We start from the raw sequence: 25281 nt of genomic DNA, 5'->3' as shown, positions 1-25281 counted from the left end.
ATGATAGTTAAGAGTCTACTGAAAACAGTAAGGAAAGGAATTGGTTTGTTATCTAAAAAGGGCTCAGTTAAGTATCCTTTCATATCTAAGATGACCTTTATCAACCCACTATTAAGTACCTTTCAGCATTTTCATTACAGAAGTCTGAATTTTGAAGGAATAAGTTGTTTGGAAGACTGCTGCAGGCTGAGACACAGTATACAAGCCATCTTGGCCTAAGCCGCCACCCTGCCTTTTTTTTAATCAAACAAAATCCACTCTTTTATGTGGTAGTGAACAGCATGACAAAGCAAAACTTGAGAGCATGAGAGTGCATTTTGGTCTTTTTCCTTAAACATTTCTAGGAAGTAGAAATTACTGAAACATTGCTAATTATGAAAAATCTGCTTATGCTCAGACAGGAAAGCCGAGGCAAATGCCAGGAAACTCATATCTCTCTCTCTCTCTCTCTCTCTCTCTCTCTCTCTCTCTCTGTGTGTGTGTGTGTGTGTTGCTTCCTCTGCTTATCTAGGATAATTTTATCTCAACATGCTCTGTCAGTCTCATATGGCTGCATAAAATTGTTGCCCAGAAAAAGACTCATTTGGACAATTAAATGCAGTATACTTTGGAGGGATTGGATAACTAATATTATACTTTGCCTACAGTAACAAAAACTTCAGCAAAAGCTGTCACCGAGAAACACATTAAAAATGGGATTTTCTTTCTGTTCTTAGAAAACAGCTCTGGCGCACCTCTGGCAATCTGTAAGAAAGATCCAATTTAGACAGAAAGAATAAAAGGAGAATTAATCTTTTCTCCTTGTCATTCTTGCCCAAGGTCAGCTATCTTATTTTGGTGAGCTAGCTGGAAGAATTCTCAAAGACCCGCTTTTTGTGTGCCATTTGCTCCTGGATCCCTGAGGCATTTGAAATTTGTTCATTGTTTGTTTGGATGAGACCCTGCATGAGACACAATAGCTTTAAATGCTTCAAAGGTAAGCCTGGTGGCATCTATTCCAGCTGGCTGATGTAAGCTTATTGTCTGTGATTGTAAGTGACAACACCAACCACACAAAAATCAAACAACTTCCTCTAACCTCTTCATGCCAATCAGAGCAATTCACCTCACAAAAGAAGACAGGAGAGAGGCTCACAGCTTTCTACATTATACCAGATGACTAAAAAAAAAAAAAGTCTTGTGCAAAAACAACAACAACAACCCTCAGTTTCCTGTATGGCTTTCATGCTCTCCTCAATTGTTTTTAAAGAGATTGATCAGGAACCTGCAGCCCTCCAGATATTGGTAGACTCTGACTTCCACCACCCTCAGCCAATAACCAGGGATGATGGGAGTTGCAATTCCACCAGGAATGCTGCTAGGGCCATAGCACTGCATGACCCCAAATGTAAGTACAGTACTACAGTGGCTGTCAGCTCCTTCAACTAATCTTCTCTTCTTCTTTTTTACCTTTTAGAGAAAATCTGATTCAGAGGGTTGGGGAGAAACTCAGAACAGGTTTGAGGAGTCCACAAGGGGAGGAGTGGGAAAATTTTTTCATTATTTAAGCATGAATGCTTGCATGGATAGAATATTACTTAGCGCTACATTGGGTACAAACCCAAGACCTGCAGTTCTCATATTTTACCAGAGTCACACATGTGTATGAGAGCTAAAACATACATTTTAAAAAATCCACTAGTAAGCTACAAAGTCATTTTAGACTTTTTAACATGTTCTGCATTTATTTACCATTTCTGGACAATTGTGCCAGAAAAGTGTGAGTGTCAAACAGGCTCTCTCAGTTGCCACTGCTTTCACTTGCTTACTGGCAATGCCCCGTTATAACTCACCAACGTTTCGGATGTTGATTGAGGTACTTTCGCTGAGCCACCACTCTCAGCAGTAGCTGAAACAAAATCGCCTGCAATTGTTCTTTTGTAATACTTTGTCAGTGGTCGAAAGGAGCCTCTGAGTACTGTGTAGAACTCTTGGCTTGCATCCACTAGAATGGAATTTTTTAAAAATAATAATATTTTCTCAGGTTAGTATAGAAAAGCAGACAAACTGGCATACCCACAACATGATACAAACACAACTCATCACATTTGCAGTTTAGCAAACGTACTTAAACATTTTTGTACAACTCATCTTCCTGCTGCCAAAAGTAGAACATAAATGTGCATCATTTGGGGACGCCGCCATCTAAATCAGTGGTGGGGAACCTTTTTCAACCCAAGAGCTACGCTTCCCCATGGGCAACCTTTCAGAGGCTGCATGCCAGTGCTGGGTGTAGCCAGAGACAAAAGAGGGAGGAGCAATAGCCATTATGCTTATGTTTGTACAGTCAGAGATTTACACACAAACACTCTCTCTCTCATCCATCCTCCATCCAGCTAAATATCAAGGATTCAGTCTTGCCAGGCAAAATCAGATGGGGGGCATAAAACAAAGTTGATAAGCACTGTGGTTGGAGAGGATGGCACTGCCTGGAAAGAGCCCTGAGTGCTAGACAGCCTGAGGGCCACATTCAGCCTAGGGCCTGAGATTCCCAACTCCTGATCTAAATTAAGGATATATATGACCCACAGTCATAGTTAAAGCTCCGTATAGGTCCGTATGAGGTCCGGATAGTTAAAGCTATGGTTTTCCCAGTAGTGATGTATGGAAGTGACAGCTGGACCATAAAGCAGGCTGATCGCCGAAGAATTGATGCTTTTGAATTATGGTGCTGGAGGAGACTCTTGAGAGTCCCATGGACTGCAAGAAGATAAAACCTATCCATTCTGAAGGAAATCAGCCCTGAGTGCTCACTGGAAGGGCAAATCCTGAAGCTGAGGCTCCAATACTTTGGCCACCTCATGAGAAGAGAAGACTCCCTGGAAAAGACACTGATGTTGGGAAAGATGGAGGGCACAAGGAGAAGGGGACGACAGAGGACGAGATGGTTGGATAGTGTTCTCGAAGATACCAGCATGAGTTTGAACAAACTGTGGGAGGCAGTGGAAGACAGGAGTGCCTGGCGTGCTCTGATCCATGGGGTCACGAAGAGTTGGACACGACTAAATGACTAAACAACAAGAGTTTTGGATTTTGGATTTGATATCCCGCCTTTCACTCCCCTTCAGGAGTCTCAAAGTGGCTAACATTCTCCTTTACCTTCCTCCCCCACAACAAACACTCTGTGAGGTGAGTGGGGCTGAGAGACTTCAAAGAAGTGTGACTGGCCCAAGGTCACCCATCAGCTGTATGTGGAGGAGCGGAGACGCGAACCCAGTTCCCCAGATTACAAGACTACCACTCTTAACCACTACACCACACTGGCTCTCATGATCCACAGTATGGAAAGGTCTAGCCTAAACTGACACATCATGTGACCCAAGCTGACTGTAGTCTACTTGCCATAGTCTACTTGCCGGCCAGATTCTCAGGGCTTCCTGTCTGGGCTGTTAGGCTACAATACATGATTGGTAGGTTGTGTTTGGCCTGGAGGGCCACAAGTTGGGTGGGCTTGGGCAAATCCCTTGCTCATTCATGTGCAAATGTGAAGGTATATTGGCTTCCATTCAGCACCCAAACACTGTGTGTCCTTTTCAACTCAACTACTCCTCATACTGAGCTTCAAGTTGCACTTGAATCTTAAAACCATAGTTTGTCAGGTGTGAATGATTAAATGGAAAAGACATGAAGTCCTCAAGGCTGTATTGGGATGTCATGTATATGGGGCTCAGAATCTCCATCTACTTGCCTCGTGTCTTTTTCTTTCTTTCTAGGTTCATAGAGTCATATCTATGTTTGAACTCTCCCTGTTTACCACGGACAGCTCCTTTTTTAAAATTTACCTCTTTCAGCTGACTCTATGTCCTTCTTTTGCCCCTCCCACTTTTTGTCCTCCAAGGTAGCCCTGTTAAAATCCTGTTGCTGTGAGCCACTAGAGTTGTCATTATTCTGGGTTCAGCTCTGCCTCCAGGGTTTCCTAGAAATTAGACTTTTCAGTGGAGGTGAATCCATCTTGTCTCTAGTATGCGTACATTTAAATGCATACACATGTATACTAAGGCATCATGCAGCACACAATCTGGTCCATCATGCACCAGTGAGGTTCACTGTGAAGTATTAATAGCAGATCAGAGTACACTTGTGTTTTTCTAAGCTATCTTTAAACAAACATGTCCCTTGATTTAAAAAAACAGTGCAGGATAGGCATGAAATCCTGCATGAAATAAAAGCCAAACACATTATATATTTGTATTTTAGAGAGCTTTGGAGAAAATAAAACTGAGAGTCAGTGAAATACCAAAAAAAAAATTGGTATGATGGTTTAGCATATAGTTTGACTATAGTTTCTTACAAGAAAAAATGGGACATGTTTGAAGAAAATTACTCCCCATGCTTTCTCCCCTTTGAGGACACCTTGTTAAAATTGCATTAGTGCAAGTTGCAGGAGGTGTCCTTCTTCAGAGATCAACTTCCTTTAGTCCCAAAGTCAGTAAAAATGAAATCTTTTCAAGAAGGGGAGGCAAATATATCTTGACGCTAATATGTGTGCATTTAAAAGCACACCTGTGAACACTGCTGTACCAAGTAGTCTGCCATTTCACATTTGTAAGGTTCATTTGAATGGCTGATAACAGACTGTATGACAATTCTGTTTTTTCTATAATGTCTTTAATATAAAGAATAAACCTCTCTTGAGCAATGGAGAACTGCAGAGTTAAGTAAATATACTGTTAGCACAGCATCCATGAAGCAATGTGCAATAGGGGGAGAGGAAGGGTGTGAAAAGCATTTTCCTGATTTCCATCTGTGAAATGAGATCTGGTTTAGAGCCAGTTTTGAACTCCCTGTCATGACATTAAAGTGTCTTTGGTTTAATGTATGCAAGACCTTCTTTCTGCCAATTGCAAAACAAATCAGAAAACTATTGCTCTCGACATTTCAAAAAGATATCAAATTAGGGAGAGGACCCTTATTACACAACATTATTACAACAACACAGCCCCAATTTTTCATGCGTTTTGGCTTTCCTGAAGCTGTGCCTGTACAACGTACTTGCGAGATTAAAGACTTGTCTGGCGTGTATTATTTTTATCAAGTCAGTTTTACTTAGTCAAAAATCAATTTTGTGTTTATTTTTAGCTTGCCGAATCAGATGAGATTGAAAATATTGCTTAACCAGGTTCAAAGAACTGGAAAAGATTGCACATTGATGCAAAGCAGCTTTTTCTTTAAAGGCACGATGTGACAGACTGAGTCATTAAGATTAGCTTTTATCTCATGCACACATTGGCGCTCAGCAATTTTAGACCTCTTTCTGCATTGCCATACTGTGTTTTTAACTAAAAGTATATTAAATCAACAGAGCACCTAATCCAACAGAACAGGACTGTCCCAGTGGCCAAGATACCAAAGGAGATTTGGATGGAGTAATTTTGTTTTCCCAAACTTACACCCGTGCAAGCAAGATGCCAGTATTCATCACTATCAAATCAGGCACAAGCTTTGACCTTAAAATTGTCCTTTTTATTATCTCAGCTTAATTTATGCTAATGTAGTCTTTGCCTGCTTAGCTTACAATTCAGTCTATTAATAACATGTCCTTCAGTTGCTATATTCCCTTTAGGTGACCTGTTTCTGATAAAGGTAAAGGATCAGCACAATCTTTGCCATTACGAATCAACATTTTTGGGTGGATTCAAACTGAAATGATACTAGTGGAAGCATTGTTGTGTAATCCTTGCTGAATGATAAACACCTGAACTTAACAAGGATGGCGTACAAGACTCCAGTGACACAGTAGGAGACCACAGAGGACAGGTGAAAAATTCTGAATGACCTTGATAGGCTGGGGGAGGATTATAAATGAGCTGGGAGTACTGGCATTAAATTGAAGAAGCTGAAAAGTTGCACAATGTGAATAAATTTAAGCACATAAATACAAAAGTGGACATAGTTGACTGAATTTAAACCTGACTTTAGACTCCACCTACATGGTGCCTGTTTGGTGGGAAAGGGAAGGAACTTCTTGGTGCCCACTTGTCATGGTACTGCCAGAGAATGCCGGGGAAGAGCAGGAATTGGCGATGGAGGAAAGAGAGGAAAGCCAGGAGGCGGGAAGACCCTCAGATGCTGAAGCAGAGCCCCAGCACCACACAGGAAGCTCTGGCACCGATAGTGGCACCGTCTGCCAAGGAGAGGAGAGAGTTAAAGAGGAGGGGGGAGAGGCATCACATGAAACTTCCCCGCTTTTTCTGTTGGAGAAGAAGCCGGCGTAGGCCACTCCCAGAATCCGAACTGGAGGATTCAGATGCATGATTGTAATGTGCTGCTTGTACATATGTAAAATAAAGAACTGTCTATATCTCTGAGTGAGCAGAGGTACTTATTGCAAAGAGCATTCACAAGCCATCACACTACTGAAGACTTTAAAAAAATTCTAACAGGCATTTTAATCAAAGTTTGATTTTATAGTTCTAACTGATTTTAACTTTATAAAAGTATTATAGCTTTGTAAACAGCTTAGAGATAATTGCAGATAAGCAATATATAAATTGTTTAAATGAGTAAATTACAAAGCTGCTTTCACTGGTCTCCCTTCCCTCAGAGGACCCATCTCCTCCTCCTGCCTCTGACCATCCATGTGCCTCCTCCTCTGGACCCAGTGAGACCACCTCCAAGAGACAGAGAAAATGTATATGAGGTTATTGCTTCTTTTCCTTGCTGACTTCCTTGCAGAGGGCAGATGAACAGGCAACAATAGAAAGAGGAGGAGGAGGAGGACCACAAAGTGTGGGGGAACAGCAGTGGGACAAGAAGGTGCCGAATGAATCCTGATGCAGCTATCCCTGCCCATATATTTCAGCTTCTAAAGTCAAGACTCTCCACTTGGCCATCCTTCACCATCTTCCTTTATCTACAGAAGCAAAAAGTCATAGTTCTGATAATAACAAAGGGCCCCTCCGGAATGCCGTGTGAGTGCCCCAGATCTTTTGCAGGAGCAAACAGTATTGAAATTTGAATCATGTATGACAGCACAAATCAAAATGAACGCACAATGGAAAGCATTTCTGGAGGAGGCCCAAAATCTGAAAGATGAGCTTTATAACAGGACTCAAAATCAACAGTGGCATTTCATGTGATGGTACCTCAGTGAGGAGGAATGTTTTTGTTGTGGATCTTACCATGCCATCAGTGCACCTGGTGCCTTACAGAGTTCCATAAGAAACATGTAGATTCCTGCCTCCCATGAGCTTACAAGATCAAATGGACAGGAAAAAAGCAAGAAAGGGAGAAAAGGACAGACTAAGGACAGGAAGGAGGGAGGAATCGGGGCAAATGCCTATACTCACATACAGTTGGAAATGAGGGTTAAGGGCATACATTAAAGGCCACATAGAAAAGGAATGTTTTGGAGTGGAATCTGAAGGAAGAGAGAAAGGTGGTTAATTTATATGAAAGAAAATGTTTTAATAATGGGAGAGGGAGAGATTACCTCATAAGTAAAAGAAAATTACAGAATCTAATCACAAAGGAATATATATGATATCTGAACTTTCCTTTAAGCTGTTTTTCGCATGTGTAAGCAGTTTTTTACATGCATCCTTCTCATAGAATAATGACAATTCTCTTCAGATTTGGGGGAGGAAGGAGGACTTAAAGACTGCTGCAGACATTTAAGTCAATGTTACAAGAGAACATTAGACTAAAGGAACCTGGCATATCTAGAAGTCTGAAGTGAAAGTCAGGGGCTCTTCCTATAATTGCTGTTCACAGGAAAAGCGCTCTGAAATCACAATACCAAAAACTTACTGATACAAATAAAATGTACATCCAGCTCAACCTTCAAAGGAGCAAGCTATTTGGATAGAAGACTTTAAAAAGATTTACAGTAAGTGGCTGTGTTTATCCTACCTGTGCTTCCTTTCAACCAGTATTCCCTTGTGACAGTTTTACTAAGCTGCTTCAGCTCTGCATCAGAAAGTTGATCACTAATGCCAGTAATTATTTTCATTGTCTTGTGTACGATCTCATGTTCTTCTGAAGACCTTCGAATAGGGCTGCAAAAACAGAGTTACATGGAAGAGAGAATATCACCAGTTTTGCATATGTTGCCATCCATCAGTTGCCTAGAAGGGAGAATTTCATCAGGTACAGATGTCTGAACTTGTGAACTTTTAAAAAGGCTGTGAGAAGCCCAAGGTGGTGTGCTGGGGGGTAGGGTATAGGTGCTGTGATTCACAAATTCATTTGGATTAACCTATTCAGGTATGCTATGAGGTAGGGATGGGGTGGGTGGGGATATAAATAATGTAGTAGTAGTAGTAGTAGTAGTAGTAGTAGTAGTAATTTAGTTCACATTTAAAGGTGAACCTACAAAATTCATACTAGTTGAAGCAACACACAAACTGAAAATCAGCCATCTTTTGAAATTCACACTTCTCTGAATTTCACACTGCAGTTGTCCAACCAAGAAATGTGTAAAACCTAACATCCACTAGGGTAACTTGTGCATGAAAATGCATATATTAGTGAAAACAGCACAAAAACATTACTTTGCATGGACAGGCGGAGTCCCCAGATCCCGAGCGGTCCCCCCCCCCCGTCATGTGAAATAACAACTCATGACAACGTGCTATGGGATTAAATTGGCCACAACTTTACTAAATTTAAAATGTGGGTAGACCTTGGCTCAGGCATTGGGCGTTCTCCCTCCCCAGTCCCCAGCCGGGGACCTAGGGAGCATCAGGTGTGGGGGGGGATGGGCCAGCTCTGGAGAACATATGTTCAAGCAGAGATAGCCGCCCCCGTTACGCCGCCGCCGCAGGGGAGAGCAATGACGACCTTTCAGCGTACGGCCAAAGCCTCCCTTCATAAACCCCTTTAACGGGGAACCCTGGTATCACCACCGCAAAGAGGAAGATGGACTAAAGGATTCCGCCCAAGGCCTGATACCACCAAGGTTGTGACGTTTTGCTACGGGAAAGGCGAAACCTGCCAATGCAGGGAAATTCATTTCCGGCCCTTTAACAGCGACCTTAACGTAGCGGCGCCCACATACCTGTGAAGAAAAGTTAACCTGCAAAACTTGTGAAGGAAAGTTAACCTGCAAAATAAGACATTAACTGAGGGTGGGTAGGGTGGGAGAAGCTCTGGAGCCAAGTGAGGATTCCCAGGTAAGATCCTCCCTCTATTGTGTGGGCAGGTAATCCCTCCCCTACCTGGCCTGGTCTCCTTGGCAACGCTTCCCCCAGGTGGGATTGGACAACTGACTAAGATAGGCGGAGACCTCCAGGTATCCCACCTGAGGGAAGGCAAAGCCAAGCCTATGCTGATGGAGCCGCTCCAGATCCAGGGGCTGCGCGCTCCACGTTTTAAGCGTGGAGCGGTCATTGCAAAAATGTTACATTGTGCAAAACTGCATACAAAAATGTGCATATTGGGAGAAATTTGCACTTAAATCTGATTAATCTCATAAAATCTATATGCTGCTTTATTGTGAAAATAAATTAATCTCAAAGCGGTTTACAAAAAGAATATAACAATAGCATTATCAATAAAAAAACAGTTAAAACAACTATTTAAAGCATCTTTTAAAATCGTAATATATGTTAAAAACCAGATTAAAATACATGTCAACTTTCTACATGTTCTAAGTTTCTAGTTATTGTCACAGGAACTTAGAAATAAATCATAAACCAATGTGGAAATGTGGAACTTAAGATAAGAAAAATGAGAAATGAAGAGAACCCAAAATGGACAGATTTGTCCATTCCTCCTAGAATGGGAGTTCAGACAAATTCTGGGCTGAGGCAGAAAGTAAGTATGACAACCGATTTCACTCCACCCCTGCTATGCTCTGCAGTGCTGTTACTGCTTTCTGAGAAGCACAGCTGCTGCCACGGTCAAGCACAGCCTTATACCTCATCATCCCTGCCCCTTCTCAGAGTTATAGTACACAAAGAGGCTGCCACAGTGGCCCGGTGATTTATTCCATTAAGCAGACCAGCCAATCTATTAATGAACTGGTTTTAACTGTAATGATATACTGTCATAGTGATGGGGGGGGCATCTAACCACACGGATTAAGCCTGGAAGATCACAAAGAAACTGTGGCTGCAGGAAGAAAAAAATTAAAGCATGGAAGCAGGGAGTTGGGGCAGTTAGGTGCCTTGAAAGCTGCTACTGAAAGGCCGGAGAGGGCAAGATAGGAATGGGACAGAGGCAGTGGAAGCAAATGGTGCACGGCCCCACCAATTTCAGTCTGTCCGCAGCCGGCCCCCACCTGGCTCCACCTACGACTGGTTTCAGACCTACCAGTCTCATCAGCCACCACCACTGAATACAGATAAATAACCCAGTCACTGATAGCAAACTGCAACATCTTAAACAGCTTCCTGATCACAGACCCAACAGAAGGGGTATTTGGTGGCTGGAAGAGTGTTATGCACCACTCACTTCCTTTCCAGCCCCAGCCCTTGCTTTAAAAGGACTCTCCCCAAAGAGAGGGAAAGAGAGCACTCACTGCCAAGGCTTGTTTTGTCTGACAAAGCGTGTTCTCATAAAAGAGAGAGCACGTGTTGCGGATGGGTCCGAACAAAACCCCCAGTTAGTGTCTAGGGCCATTGAAGGCAATGGGCTGGAGCAGATTGGATGATGTTGTTACTGGGGTAAATTTGATGTTGCCAATTTAGGGGTGGGATTAAAAGCCTCTTATAAGCAGGGTCCACAGCTTTCTCTTTCTCTTTCGCTGTGGACATCGGATCTCCCGCCCGCCCTCCCTTGATTGGGCTTGCACTTTGACCTTGCTCTGCCTGTCATGGGGTCGTTCGCATTGGTGCGGGGGCCCAGTAGGAATTTGTCCAATTGGCTGATTAGTGTGTGCCTTTTGGGTTTTGCCTACTGCTTAGCAAATCATCACAACTTGTAAGGTTGGCGGTTAGGCATTGGTTAAAATTGGTTAGTGGAGGGGTATGGATTGGCTGTGCCTGCCCCTCCAATGCTGCTGCTGACGGGTATTCCGTTAAAGGAATTCTGAAGCTTACCATCCCCTTCGTCCAAACCCTGACGGCAGGGCGCGGGCCAGGTAAGCTTCAAGGAACATGCGCGGAGTAGATGAGGGCCTGTGACGCAGCTCCATCTGACTCTGACCATGCTTCCTCCGGGACTGACTAGGGAGTCAGTGCTGTCCCCCAAGGCGGGGGGGGGGGAGACAGGTAGTCATAACCAATGCCTAAGCAACCACTCTCAATTTGTATTGAAAATAAAGTTGTGGCCAAAATTATGCCAAAAACCTCAAACAAAAATTACGTGTGATGTCTGAGTTATTGGGGTAGGGGTTTTGGGGGGACCTCAGCACGCAAAAAGTCACACAAATTACAAATCGCAAATAAATTGTTCCAAAGAGACAGTGTGTTTTACAATTTCAATATGTGTACTGGAGGCAACTTACTGCAGAGGCAGCATTCCTCTAAATAAGGTAAAAGGCAAAAGGGAGACAGTAAAGGACTCCTGGACAGTTAAGTCCAGTCAAAGGTGACTATGGGGTTGCGGCACTCATCTCACTATCAGGTCGAGGGTTTGTCCAAAGACAGCTTTCCGGACCATGTGACCAGCATGACTAAACCACTTCTGGTGTAATGGAACACTGTGACGGAAGCCAGAGCACACGGAAACATCATTTACCTTCCCACCACTAGTTGTGCTTTCAAACTGCTAGATTGGCAGGAGCTGGGAGAGAGCAATGGGAGCTCACCCCATCACGGGGATTCGAATTGCCAACCTTCTGAGCGGCAAGCCCAAGAAGCTCATTGGTTTAGATGTCTACATGCTAGTTGCTGGGAGACACAATAGGGAGAGCTGTTGCCCTGGGGTCCTGCTTGTGGGATCCCCATTGACAGCTGGTGGGCTGTTGTGAGAGCAAGATTGGTAGACCATTGCCCTGACCCAGCAAGATCTTCTGGTGTTCATAGACACAGCAGGACTGTTTGGAAGCAATGCCACCACCCTATTCAGACTTTAATTTATTTAGTCCATTTTTATCCCTCTTACAATGCTTTCTTGGCATATTTATTGCCCACTGCCCACCTACTGCCTCACCCCTGTCAAGGTTTCCATGGATGTCCTGTCTGAAGAGTTTTCAGAGGGTAGAACCAACTTTTCAGCAGAATTCTGCCAGCTCAGCTAACAGAGGCAGCTCGAAGCAGAATAACTGCAGTAATACCAAAATGAGCAAGAGGTAAGATGTAGCAATTTAATGCTCCAAATTATAGTATTTAGGGCTCTACACTGGACATTTCCCAAGGAATTCGGAGGAACAGCTTGTACTGTTCCCAGCTGCCAATAAGGCAACTTTTGCCGTCCTTAATGATAAGCCCTTGAAACACCGCAGTGCTTTTCAATTATAGGATGTGTACCCTGAGTGTGTGCTGTCCATCCCTGGAGTCTCTGAAGGCCATAGGCTAAACTGCTGCTCACTGACTATAGACTGAAAGGCTGTGAAATGGCAAGAAATGGAATTGCTTATAGGGAAGTTCAACTATGCAGCACTTCAAAGACCAGGCAGCAGCCTTAGAGGATCTAGCTTGAGACAAACCAACACCAGAATCAAGTGAGCTATAATAATATGCTTCCCTTATGCTCTTGGAACAGACCATCTGCAATACATATTTCTGGAAGGAGTATATCAGTAAATACTGGAGGATGAAATACGGAATCTATGCCCTGTGCCCTCTGCTCAGCATAGTGAAAACATCCCCCACCCCACCTGATGGCAAGACATCACAACAAATTACAAGAGACAGCTGGCTACTTCATTGCTGTTGTTTTAAATATTTTTGGAGGCAAAGGGGGACATGATTCTTTGTGTTGTTGTTTTAAAATTGATGGTTGCAAGACTTTGGAGCTGAAAGGTGGGGGCATAATAATGTTGCAATAAATAAAGCTCTGCATCTGGCTGCAACCTGCTTGAAACACAATTCTGACCTAGATAGCTTTTTGGTTAATACAGTGTGGCATTTCTACTGTTTCTGTATGCATGCAGTTTCCTTGTTGACTGCATATACACCATGCATTTAAAGAACATCTGAAGCACGCCCTCCCACCCAAAGAATCCTGAGAACTATTAAGAGTGCTGGGAATTGTAGCTCTGTGAAGGGTTAACTACAGTTCCCAGGAATCTTTGGGGGATGATGCGCTTCAAACGCATGATGTGTATAGAGCGAAATTTTGGAAGTGTGACTAACCACTGCTGTACTGATACAAGGATGTATTTTTTCCCCTTGACCAATGGGGGCAGCCATCTTCTTTCCAACAATTCCCATCAGAATGACACTACATCACATGTCATCCGCACTGGGCTATTCTCTTCAGCTTTAAGAAGGAGCACAGGTGGTCTGCTTCACAGCTGCTTGAAGTGGCAGCAAATCTTTTTTTTTTTGTAAAAGGGTGTAACTTCAACAAGGACCCCTCCAGAGGTTCTAAAAATCCACCATACTTTTGCAATAGATGAACAGTTCCACAAAAACAGGAATATTCAGCCCTGCTCTGCAACTCCCAAAGTCTCAATTTGGTGATGTTTATCAGTACCAGCACTTTGGGTTTTCTGAGAAGTCCTCCCACAAGATATTTTCAATAGGACCATTTCTGGAGTGCGCTCTTGCAACTATTACCTGTGAAGGTAGCTCCTCCTGTTTGTTACTTGACCCAGAGTGCTGGTGGATGAGAAACCAAGCAAAACAATGGTAGTGATCAGGAGCACCAGTCAATGGCTCAGCTTCTGGTAGGAAAGGGCAAGTGAGCAAGCAGTGAATGTTGACCCTTGCTGTTGCCACTTGCCTCTCCATCTAGCAGATCATGTCACCAGTGAAGAAGAGTAGCAGGGAGCTCTGATCTCTTATGGGTGCTTCTGGGTCATGGGCCCATGTTTGAGGATGCTGGTCTTTAAACTGAACCTCATGTGTGTCCAGTCTAAGGTAGACCCACTAAAACTGTTGTACAGTACCTAAGCTAGTTATGCCCATTGATTTCAACAGGTTTGCTCTGAATATGACTAACTTTGGATAACAGACACACTTTCCTCTTTGACAGACAACTGGACGAAGGCAAAAATTGGCCTGGCCAAAGGAGATTTCAAACTAATTCAGTGAAATTTCTCCAGGCTTTGGGAACCAGGTTTCAAACACAGAAACACTTCCAAATGTTATCTCTTGTGAAATAAAGGGAGGCTGGTATGTGTTATAAATGGAAAAGTGTGCAAATACATGTAATACCCTCTGACACATAGAATCACATAGTCAACAGCACTGGTAGGTCCTAGTGAGCATGAACGTTCATAGTAGAAAACACAAGCATGGCTTGCGCATCCTAAACAATTTCTTAATCCCTTGTGGTCATTTCTACTTTGTTACTCCCCTGTGAGTCCAGAAAAGTCCATTTTTCACCTGCTAGCGTTTAAAAGATTATGTGGGCAGAGAAGACAAATGCTTGGCAAAAAAATGCCCATTGTGTTGTTTCATTTGACACCGTGTCATCAGATTGCAAATTTTGCAGGAAAAGCACTTAGTAATGCCTTCCTAGCCTGCTATTTTTAAAAAAACTAAGCAACAATTACAGGTAAGTAATTTTCTCTTCCCTGAAATATAGCAATGCATTTTGCCATCATAACCTTTTGGCATTTTATCTTTTGACTAGGAACCACACTTAGCAGGGCTGTCAACAAAGGAGTGGAGCAGCTAACCAGCCATATATAAAATAAGATATGAATAAATGAAGGCACAATTCCACACCATGGTAACAGTAGAGAAAATTGCTGGTCCTAGCATAGTCACACATCACTGTTGAGACAAAGCTTGCGTATATCAAGTTCTTGAAATTCTCTTGCCTCTGTCCAATATTTTATTTATTGGAAATGGTTTAGCCTGGACTATTGCTTTCATGAAGAATTGTGTTAGGGTGAAACCCCCAAAGGAGACTATAATGCTGAAACATTAACACAATATCCTGTAACTAAAAAGGCCTACACTGTAAAGTAGTGGGGAAACACTATAGACAAAGGAATGAGATAAGTTTGTCACCTCTTTTTCAGCATTATTTGCAATATGCAAAACACCCTTTTCCAATCAATGTTAGGGATGACACCAACACAGAAGGGATAAGAGCATAGCTCAAGGACGCTAAATGATGAGGAGTGCAGATAGTATCAAATAGGGAACAGATAGTAATATAACATTAACAAGGCAAGGTTGTTTTTCCTAAATATGACCTTGAATTTTATGCACATAAGTTGCATGCACAGCAACATTTTCATGGTTTGATTTGATTTGATATTTGTTTTCTGCTTTTCCAACAATGATGTTGAACTCAAACTGTCTCACAATAAAAACAGCATTAAAATTAACAAACATTACAATCACTATAATACAAACTCAAAGGGATTGTACCATATCTCTCATGATACAAGTTACATGAACCCAAATCAGGCATTTTCATGGCTAAACAAAATACTTTTGATAAATAAAATTGTATTTGCCTTCCGTTTCAGTATGGGATGTAGGAAATCATTCATACACATATTAAAGAAAGATTGAAAGCTGTTATACAATAAGGACTTAAAGCTTATTGGATGACTTTGGCCCAGCCACTCATTCAGGGCAAATCTGCCAATTTTATGTTCCCAAACTTGGGTTCTATCCAATGCTAATCCTAATTTCAATAGACCCACTGAATTTAATAAAAATAAAAATACTAATTTAGGTCCATTCATTTCAATGCATTTACCCTCTGAGTAAAACCTAGTTTAATTTTTTTAAGCCCATCTGGAAATTTGTCAGCATTTTAGTTTGCATTTATTCTAACAGACATATTTTATAAGCATTTTTGCCAATATAACGTGTTGAAAATATATATTAATAGTTACTAAACCTTTTTATTGTAACAAATGTAATGTATTCAAATAGCTTTGAACAAGGTTTACAAAGCCCAGCATGCATTGTCAGGGCAATATTATGTGATTGCATTTGACTCAAAGTGTTACGACAGGTACTGCTGAAATAGTTGGAGATCTAGTAAAAATCTCACTGCCTAATTTTGCAGTGATAGAATATGAGGTGAGCCATAAAACCATGTTAAACATCTGATCTAAATTGTGTTTGACTAGTATACTTTGGAAACTGTCAACCATTATTCACACATTAGTGGCAGTTCTAACAGTATTAGGCCTGACTCATAAATATGCAGTAATGACATTTTAAGCTTTTCCCCTGGCTGTGGAAAGAGACTCAGGCAGCCCAATCCTATGAATGCTTGCCTGCAAGGATGCTCCAAGGAGAATTAAACCCAAATAAGCATTCATAGGATTGCATGTATAGGATGGCATGTTACCCAATAATATAGACAAGTGGGAGGACCTGCAACAAAATATTACAGTGTAGACAGCTCCTGCTCCAGCCTGCTTTGTATTAATTTCATTCCACCTCATCTTGGTTTTCTCTCCCTTAGATACAGAACATGCTGAAACCACTAAGCAGGCTCAGTCCTGATGGTGGAATTTAGGAATTTCCCCCAAATATTTTTCTACTTCTGCAAACCCTCAGAGCATGCCGATACCTCCTTCTTGTTTCTCAATAACATAGCCATCATAACTCAGCACCTGACTTTCCTATTGGTCAGTGCCAATTCTGGGAGTGTGTATGAGGTTGGGGCCATCATTCAGTCCAGGCCTCATGCTCAAAAGGGGCTTCAAATGTAGACATGTCTGAATTTTTTAGTGTTTGATATATTTTGCAAGTTATTCTTTATGAACATCAGACCAAAATGTGGCACATGCACTATCAGCTAGAAAAGTCTTTGTTAAATTAAAAAACAGAAACAAATTAACATTTATTTGAAGGAGTACCTTTTTCTGTTTTCCTCTGTTGTCATTTGTGATTTTTATTATAGGTAGGGATCTCAAAGGTTGGACATGGTCAAGTCCTCTCTGAACTTCTGAGAGGGCCTGCTATTAGTAAGTATGATTTGCACCTCAGTTTAGGTTCCTCTGAAATGAGGAACTGGTGGGAGCTGAACTCTGCAATCTCTCTACAATCATTCTCTCTCTCTCTCTCTACTAAATAAATACACCTACATATATGATCAGCTTGGATTTATATTCAAGGAAGCAAACTATAAAGGTATGGCTGAATGAATTATGTTACTAATTCAAAATGGGTGGCAGGGCCAATGTAACTAATATTAAGCACAATGCATTTCAGCAGGTTTGGTGGTTCATTGGAAGTTGCTTGGTGCAGATCTGATTCTGAGACCAGGGGAACAAAATATACTGCCATTTTACTGTACTGTCTTCATTCTTCACCAACCTGGTGCCTCTTCCAGATGCTTTGGATTACAACTCCCTTCCAGGCTGGTGAAGCCTGTCTTAATTCAAAGAACAGTCTGCATTGCTATGCAGACATAAGCTTCCACTATATATGGGATTCCTCATTCACTTCAGTGGCAGTAACAGCAGCTTTGACCCAGTGAGCTCAAATAGCCATTGTACTGGGGCTCAGTTTATGTACCAATTTCTGGTGCATATATCAAATATGTACCTCTTGCTAAAGAAACAGTTCACAACCAAGAAGCTAAGCAAATCATTTCCCACTAGCTGACATTTAAATGTTTAGTATGTTTTTAAGCGAGGGTAACGAGAGATTTCTAATCAGGGGGAAAAACTTGCTCTATTAATCTGCAGTTTTATGAGCTAAATTATTACCGCTGCATGCTATTATAATGATTTGGAAATGCCTCGCTGCTGCTGTAAACTGCCTACCAAGGCTTCACGTCAGTGAGAAGTTGCAAAGGTACAATTATGATAAGTGTAAATGGAGGCACTAGGACTAATTTACAAAGGTACTCTAGTCATGCTTGTAGCACCCTGTCACATTTGTGACTAGATTTCCATCTGACCTTATGCACAGTAGATTCTAGGTTAACTTTAATGTTTTTGGCATATAAGAAATATTCCTCTTTAAAGTTTTATAACCCTCAGAGCTTGAAATTCTCTCCTCATATGTTTTTAACATCAGTCTTGTGTATAATTTGGAGAATGGTTTCATAAAACCTGGGAAACCCATCTGGCTGTAAACTTTCCCCTGCTGGCTCACCTCTGCTCCTTTTGCTGGCAGAATTTAAATATGAAAAGATGGCTCCAGCTCCAATGTCATTTCAGAACTCCTTCTATCAACTTAGGTTTCCTGTTTTCTCCCCCCAACACAACAAACTTTTCATTGTTTGCTTTGCAAGGCAGCATTAGATAACTAACATCCCAAAGGCAGATGTCTATATATTTTGTGCATCTGTTGGCTGGACTGCTGGGCTCCAGGATTTTCTGAACTCTTGGTCTCCCCACCCCCAATGGGGTCCCTTAACCTGTAAGGGGCAGGGTGTACTAACTGAGAATGCTCTTAGTTTGCATCTAATCTCCTTGAATAGACTCTGCTAAAGGGAAATAGCAGCACTGTTAGGGCAGTGGGCCCACTACTTTTCTTTTCGTGATCTGGCAAATGCTCGACCTTACTCCATCCTCTGGAGCAGAAATGGCTTACCTATTGGAATGGAGCCACAACACTAGCTTCTTGGCAGTGGGGTCACTGCCACTTACCAATCCCTCTCTTGTCCAGTAAATGGCAGTGAACCCTCTGCTGAGAATCTAGCATTGTGCTTCTACCCTACCAGGAAAGCTTCTTTTGCTTTGGAGTCAGCCTCTGTGGCACATTTTCTAGTGTTGCATTGGGACAAAAAATTGCACACCATTCTAGAAATCTTAGAATGCCCTGAAAGAACTTCCTTGATGTTTTTTTTCTTTGCTTCAGATGACAAATAAATAGCCAACCCATTTCTCCTAGTTGTTTTCTATTTTAAATCTGAAGCTAGTGTTTGCTTTGTTTGAGCAGATGAACAGAAGTTACAATATCTTATTGTTTTAGGATATAAGATCATGAAAGCTAAGATTCTCGTGAACAAATGTATCGTTGATCAGAGCTGGTGCAGAAAGCACTGAACGAGCAGGGAAGTCTCTGGTTCAAAAAATGTTTGAAGGCTTCAAATGAGCTGTAAGGAATTCTGTGTTTAATTTATTACATATACCTTTCCATGAAGGGACTGGGAGTAGCATGGTAGCCTCTCACAAATCATATGAAGCAGGTTGGGCAGGAAGATAATATAGAGCCAAATAAATTATCCACAGGCACTTTGGGAGAGTCTGACAACAAGGCAAAGGTTCTGAGGAACTGAAGTCCCATTCTCCAGTAGGATAAGCCTAAAAAATGAACTAAGCATAAAAAAGCCTTTAAAAGTCCCATTCCCCAGTAGGGTAAGCCTAAAAACCAGCCTAACAAGCTCATATTTTAGAGATCTTTAAAGACAATCATAATTATGAAGCTAGATTGTAAGGGCCTTGGGGGCTATCCAGCATTTTGCACTCACATGATGGCTGTCTGCTTACTAGGCAGAAGTTGTGGCTGGGTGCTCTGTGAAATGAGTTTCTATTTTAGGGATCAAAATCATTCCCATAAGGTGGCTTGCCCAAAGAGAGTGAGAGATGAAGAGAGGTGTGTAGAGAAGCCATTTGAAGCCCTACGATTGTTGCTCCTTTGTTGTTATGTAAAATGAAGGTTTTGAGGCAGGAGGGTTTCATACTGAAACAGTTTCCTTGAGGGGAACTTGTGGCCCTCCAGATGGTGTTGTCCTCCAGCATAGCCAATGGGGATTCTGGTAATAGAAATGCAATCATAAGGAACATGGAGAGATAGATGTGTTATGGGTGCGCTGATGGTGTGGTGACTTGCCTGTCTAGTGTTCAATGAATATGGACATAATGTGCAGTGGGAACGGCCTGATAAGAAAAGCAGAGTAGGAGTGAGTGACTGTGGTATATGTTGACAACCCACAAGACCACAACAGACATTATTGAGGTCCTGAAAGAAAAAATGGAGTTGCTTGATAAGGCAAAGTTCAGAACCTCCAAGGTAGTATTTAAAGAAATGCTACCTGTTGGACCCTGTTCCATACATGTACAGAGTCACCCCGAAATGCAGAGCTGTGGGGTCTCAACATATAGAGGAGATGATGGTTTTGGGAAAGAGGATTAGATATATAAGACAATGGGCAAGAAAAGCCTATACAAAATCATATATACTTCCATACACATTTCCATTATTTGCAATGAGCTCTGCTTATCTCTAGTGACTAAGGCTGAGGTCTTTTATCCATTTACCTGGAAGTAAGTCCTACTGCACTCAAAAGAGCTTACTTCTGAGTATAGCGTTGTGCTGTAAGCATACAGGAAGTTTGCAAAGAGAAGCATTTTGGAAATGAATGCAGAAGCCTCTATTCATGTCTGTGAAACCTGCACAGGAGGACTTCAGGGTGAATTGTGCCCTCTAAATTTATGCACAACTAAATTAATAGTTCTCTTCCCATAGCTGAGAAGTAGCTTCTTTTACCTGATGTGGGCTGCAAGACCTACTGAACTCAAAATGAGTAGACATGAGTTGGATTGCTCTGTAAGTATTCCACGGGAATCAAAGCTTTCAAATTCTTACATAATCATACTTTGGCCCAGTAAAATGTATTACCACCATATATGTTTTCATCTCTTTTCTTTTTCCAGAGCAAACATGAGCCGTGCATATTAGCCAATCTAGTAAGTATCATTTGTACAGAACATTTGAGTGTATGTGTATTAAACACTTAATTCATCCATGATTCCAGCATTTCAATTTCCTATGCACTATCTTCCATCAAAGCTAGCTTAAATACCACACTTTTCCCCAGGCTCTTTTCAGGTAATTGACTGGCTAGTTACACCAACTTATATTCTCTGCATTATGCCTCCTACCCAGCATTCTGATCTAAAGTTTAGGCAATGGATTCCCAGAGGTTCTTCCTTCCAACAGGTCTGCTATTCCCTTTAGTATAGTGGTTCCCAAACTATGGTCCAGGGACCATCAGTGGTCCATGAGTTTCATTCAGGTGGTCCTTGGCATGTCTGCGAAAACACTTAGGAAAATAATTCTATGGAATTCAAATTCTAATACAATAAAATAAAATATGAGATATAAAAGAAGCAAATCAAATACTGGCACATTTTCAAGCTTTCCCTTTCTGTTCACACCATACTTTTCAATGCGCCACACTCCTAATTCATATAGAAATTGTCTGTATGGAAATGACATGCACACTTCCACACGCTGTCTCCCTAAGGCCTACGAGGAACATCACTGCTACCTTCCAAAACGAAGACAGCAAACCCACGAAAGATGCCACTTAAACTGAGGAGGGTGTAGATTCTACAGTCTGGCCACATACCAACAAAAAAGGGGGGGGCAGAAGAACTTGCTAGCAGCAAAACCTGACTAAGTAATGTGTTATTGATTTGGATAATGGCTTAGATCTAAAACATAATCCAAGTTTACAACAGAGGCCCAAACGCTACAGGAAAAAGGTTCCAACAGGGAGTCTTTTATTTATTATCTAAATGTGCAGCAATACTTTCCCCAGCTTAAGGGAAGCTCATAATGACCATATCTGGGCTCTTTAACCCTAAAAAGATTAAATATGCATAATGATAATAATTTTATTATTTATACCCCATCCATCTGGCTGCATATAGTTGCATATACAGTGGTGCCTCGCAAGACAAAAAGAATCCGTTCTGTGATTCTCTTCGTCTAGCGGTTTTTTCATCTTGCGAAGTAAGCCCATTGATGGATTAGCGGATTAGCACTATTAGCGGCTTTTAGCGGCTTATCGTCTTATCGGATCAGCTGATAAGCGGCTTAGCGGCTTAGAAAAAGGGGGAAGGGGAAAAAAAACCTGCAGGAACTCGCAAGACATTTTCGTCTTGCGAAGCAAGCCCATAGGAGATTTGTTTTGCGAAGCACCTCCAAAACGGAAAACTCTTTCGTCTAGCGAGTTTTCCGTCTTGCGAGGCATTCGTCTTGCGGGGCACCACTGTAGTTCCCATGTGTACTTATTAAACAAGAAGTAATTCAGAGGGCAGCCCTGTACATGCCTAAGTCCTTTGAATTCAATGGAACTTATTTTTTATTTTATTTTTTATTGAATTTATATTCCACCCTTTTCCCAGATGAGTCCAGGTTAGCAAACACATCTACATTTTTCAAGCATTCTAAAAACAGTTAAAGTTAAAAACATTATTCATTTGGTGATATCAGGGTTGCCAAGAACCACCAAAACCACCAAATAAATGCATGTGTGAACAGAAATGTATTCAAATTATTCCTGAAAATCAACAGCATTCCACAAACGGGGAACTACCACTGAAAAAGCCCTGTCATAGATCCCCCCAGTGCTGACACCAGCAACAAGGCTTCACCTGCAGACTGTGGAATCCAAGATGGTTGATACTGGGGAAAGCAATCTTTTAGTTGACAGAATGTGTTGATTATTTCTGAATGCAGAGCCCAGAGCCCACCCTTAGGCTCAGTGAAGGCAATATTGGTTCAAACTGGTATTTCATGAGTAGTGCAGTCCTGTGTGTATACAGTGAGTGTAATGGGGTTTACTCCCCCATTATCAATGTATCAAGCGCTGTAACCTAAGAGACAGTTAAACAGCTGGAAGGGGCAGTGGGGAGCATAGGCATCTACTAGCCCAACTAATAAATTATTTTTGGACTGAGATAGAAAATATTTTGGAAAATATTTGCCACCAGTGCACAGTATTAATATTAATTTTAAAAATAATATTGATTTTTTTAAAAAGCCATGATGGTCTTGAGAGAAGGGACATGCAATCTGAGCGATAAGACATAATTTTCTCAAGTTTCTAATGCCCTCCCATATCTGGGATGGAGGATAAGGTTGAACACATTTGTATTTAAATACAGTATAACCCATGCTTTCAAAAGCAATATACAAACCACAGCACACCCATCCTTCAAAATCCACGCATCTCTGAATGTTGCAATTCAGTTCTCTAGCCAAAAATGCACACGCTAAGGTAAAATGTGCATAAAAAGTGCATGTACTAGTGAAAATTACATACAAAAATGCATTATATTACAAGATAACTCTTTATATAAATGTGTAGATTAGGCAAAGCACACAACAATGTGTTTAGTAGGGGGAAATTGCACAAAAATGCTGGTGAATTTTCATCAGGATTTTTTTAAGTGGGCTCACAAGTTGCTGCAGAATTTTGGGAGAACTGAATTTTTAGACTAAAAAAATGAGAAACAGAGAGGCTCAAAAAGTGGAATCATTTTTTTCACAGAGCAGTAGCATCCTTATCACAACACCCACACAATGGAGTGGAAAGGAAACTGATTGTGGAGAAAGGGATACGGTACATATGTCTGTTAATGTTTTAACGGAATATCTATTCTGTGACCTCTGTGACTGCCATGAGGCCTTATATCCATGGTGGTTACAAGCTTGTTAGCAGTGGTTGCTAGGTGACAGGTTCTTGCAAAGGAGGAGAGTGACTGCTTCGAGACTTAGTAGGTGGGACTCAGGCAGATTTCATTCACAATGACTGCAGGCTCTAGTTAGCTGGACAGTTAACAGTCAGTTGCAGGGGATCAATAGTCAGTGAAAGAGGAGATGTGAAGGAAATTGGCTGGTGCGGGGGAGGAATATTAGGAAAAATGGTGGCTAGAGTCAGTACCAATGGCTCTTGGGTCTGTGGAAACTGCCATAAAAGGAAAAGGTAAAGGGACCCCTGACCATTAGGTCCAGTTGTGACTGACTCTGGGGTTGCGGCGCTCATCTCGCTTTATTGGCCGATGTGTATCTGTTCTCCCCATGTGTATAAAATCATCACAATAAATCACTTTAAATTTATCTTGTCTCTGGTGAGGGAGCCCATCTCACATCCAAGTCTAAGCATGTTACTAGCAGGTTGTAAAGTCTTCTGAGGGAATTGGTGGGAGTGAAGGAATTAAAGATAGATACTTATGGGTGTAGACAAGTGAGGATGAGGGCAGGGATTCCAAGATGGGGATGAGTAAATTATCTCTGCACAAGCTTGAAAGCTCTTTCTCTTCTCATTCTTTCTCGGGATTTCTCATTATAGCCTTCCATTCTCACAGCATCCACCCATTTGCCTCCTACTTCTCTCCAGCAACAGCTCAAAGCAGGACTGTACGTGGCTCCTTCTTCCCAGCTAACTCACTGGTTCTCCTCCTCCTAGCTTAAGCCTTCTGGTAAAGCAGCAAGCCAATTCAAAAGCAAATTGGTAGGGAAATGAGGCCAATCTGTTCTGAAAACCTCAATTGAGGCCACACGAAAGCTCAAGAATGAAATACTTGCTGTGTACTATAAACTTCAGCATAGTCGTGTCCTGGAGGCATTCTTCATTTCCAAGCCACAGTTCCAAAAATACATAGACAAATGAGAGAATTTGGAGGGAAAGGGGCACAGAGGGTGAGCTGTGGCCTGTAATGACTAGCTTAGGAAGAGGGAACTGTAGCAGAACACATATAATTTGATTGACACTGGGGAAACGTTTGCTAAATAAATGCCTATATATTCCTACTACTGTAGTTTCCTTCCAGGAAACTATTTCGTGTGACCCTTCCGTGACACCGTGTCTGATTTAAAAGGACACGCTGTCCCACGGCTATTACTACCCGCACGTGCCGTGATTGTGAAGGATGCAGACACTTCCAGGAAGTAAGCAAAAATTAACTTTATTATAAAAAGAAAATCATGATAGTACAATTATTGTTTGCCTTACTTCCGCGTATTGCTGTTTCGTCCTTTTCACCAGGCTTTCTTAACACTCCCTTACTCTCATTTTCTAGTTCTTAATTGGGGGTGGATGAATCTGTCAATTATGATTTCTCTGTTTCTTATTTTCCAGTGTGAAGTTCAGTTCACTACATTTCCACATCTAATTGTGTGTGTGTTTTTAACTCCACATGAACATCCATATGCACTTTTATGCACATTTCTAATATATGCATTGGGGAGACATGGGTGGCGCTGTGGTTTAAACCACAGAGTCTAGGACTTGCTGATCAGAAGGTTGGCAGTTCGAATCCCTGTGACGGGGTGAGCTCCCGTTGCTCGGTCCCTGCTCCTGCCAACCTAGCAGTTTGAAAGCACACCATAAACTGCAAGTAGATAAATAGGTACCGCTCCAGTGGGAAGGTAAACAGCGTTTCCGTGTGCTGCTCTGGTTTGCCAGAAGTGGCTTAGTCATGCTGGCCACATGACCCGGAAGCTGTCTGCAGACAAACGGTGGCTCACTTGGCCTGTAGAGCGAAATGAGCACCGCAACCCCAGAGTCGGTCACGACTGG

The 25281-nt window shown here is 41.8% G+C and overlaps 1 protein-coding gene across 1 annotated transcript in view; it reads right to left on the bottom strand.

The window, feature by feature from the left end:
• Nucleotides 1-25281, bottom strand: part of CNBD1 (cyclic nucleotide binding domain containing 1) — a 141252-nt gene that overhangs the window by 60978 nt on the left and 54993 nt on the right. The window contains exons 5-6 of the mRNA XM_082233666.1: nt 7891-8036; nt 1833-1984 (exon numbers count right to left, since the gene is read on the bottom strand). Of these exons, the coding sequence (XP_082089792.1) occupies nt 1833-1984; nt 7891-8036 (298 nt within the window). The remainder of the gene's footprint in view (nt 1-1832; nt 1985-7890; nt 8037-25281) is intronic.

The sequence above is a fragment of the Podarcis vaucheri genome, assembly GCF_965113315.1.
Source record: "Podarcis vaucheri genome assembly, chromosome: 8".
NCBI classification, from domain to species: Eukaryota; Metazoa; Chordata; class Lepidosauria; order Squamata; family Lacertidae; genus Podarcis; species Podarcis vaucheri.
Note: the sequence above shows the minus strand (reverse complement) of the source record. Positions and strands in the feature narration are given on the sequence as shown.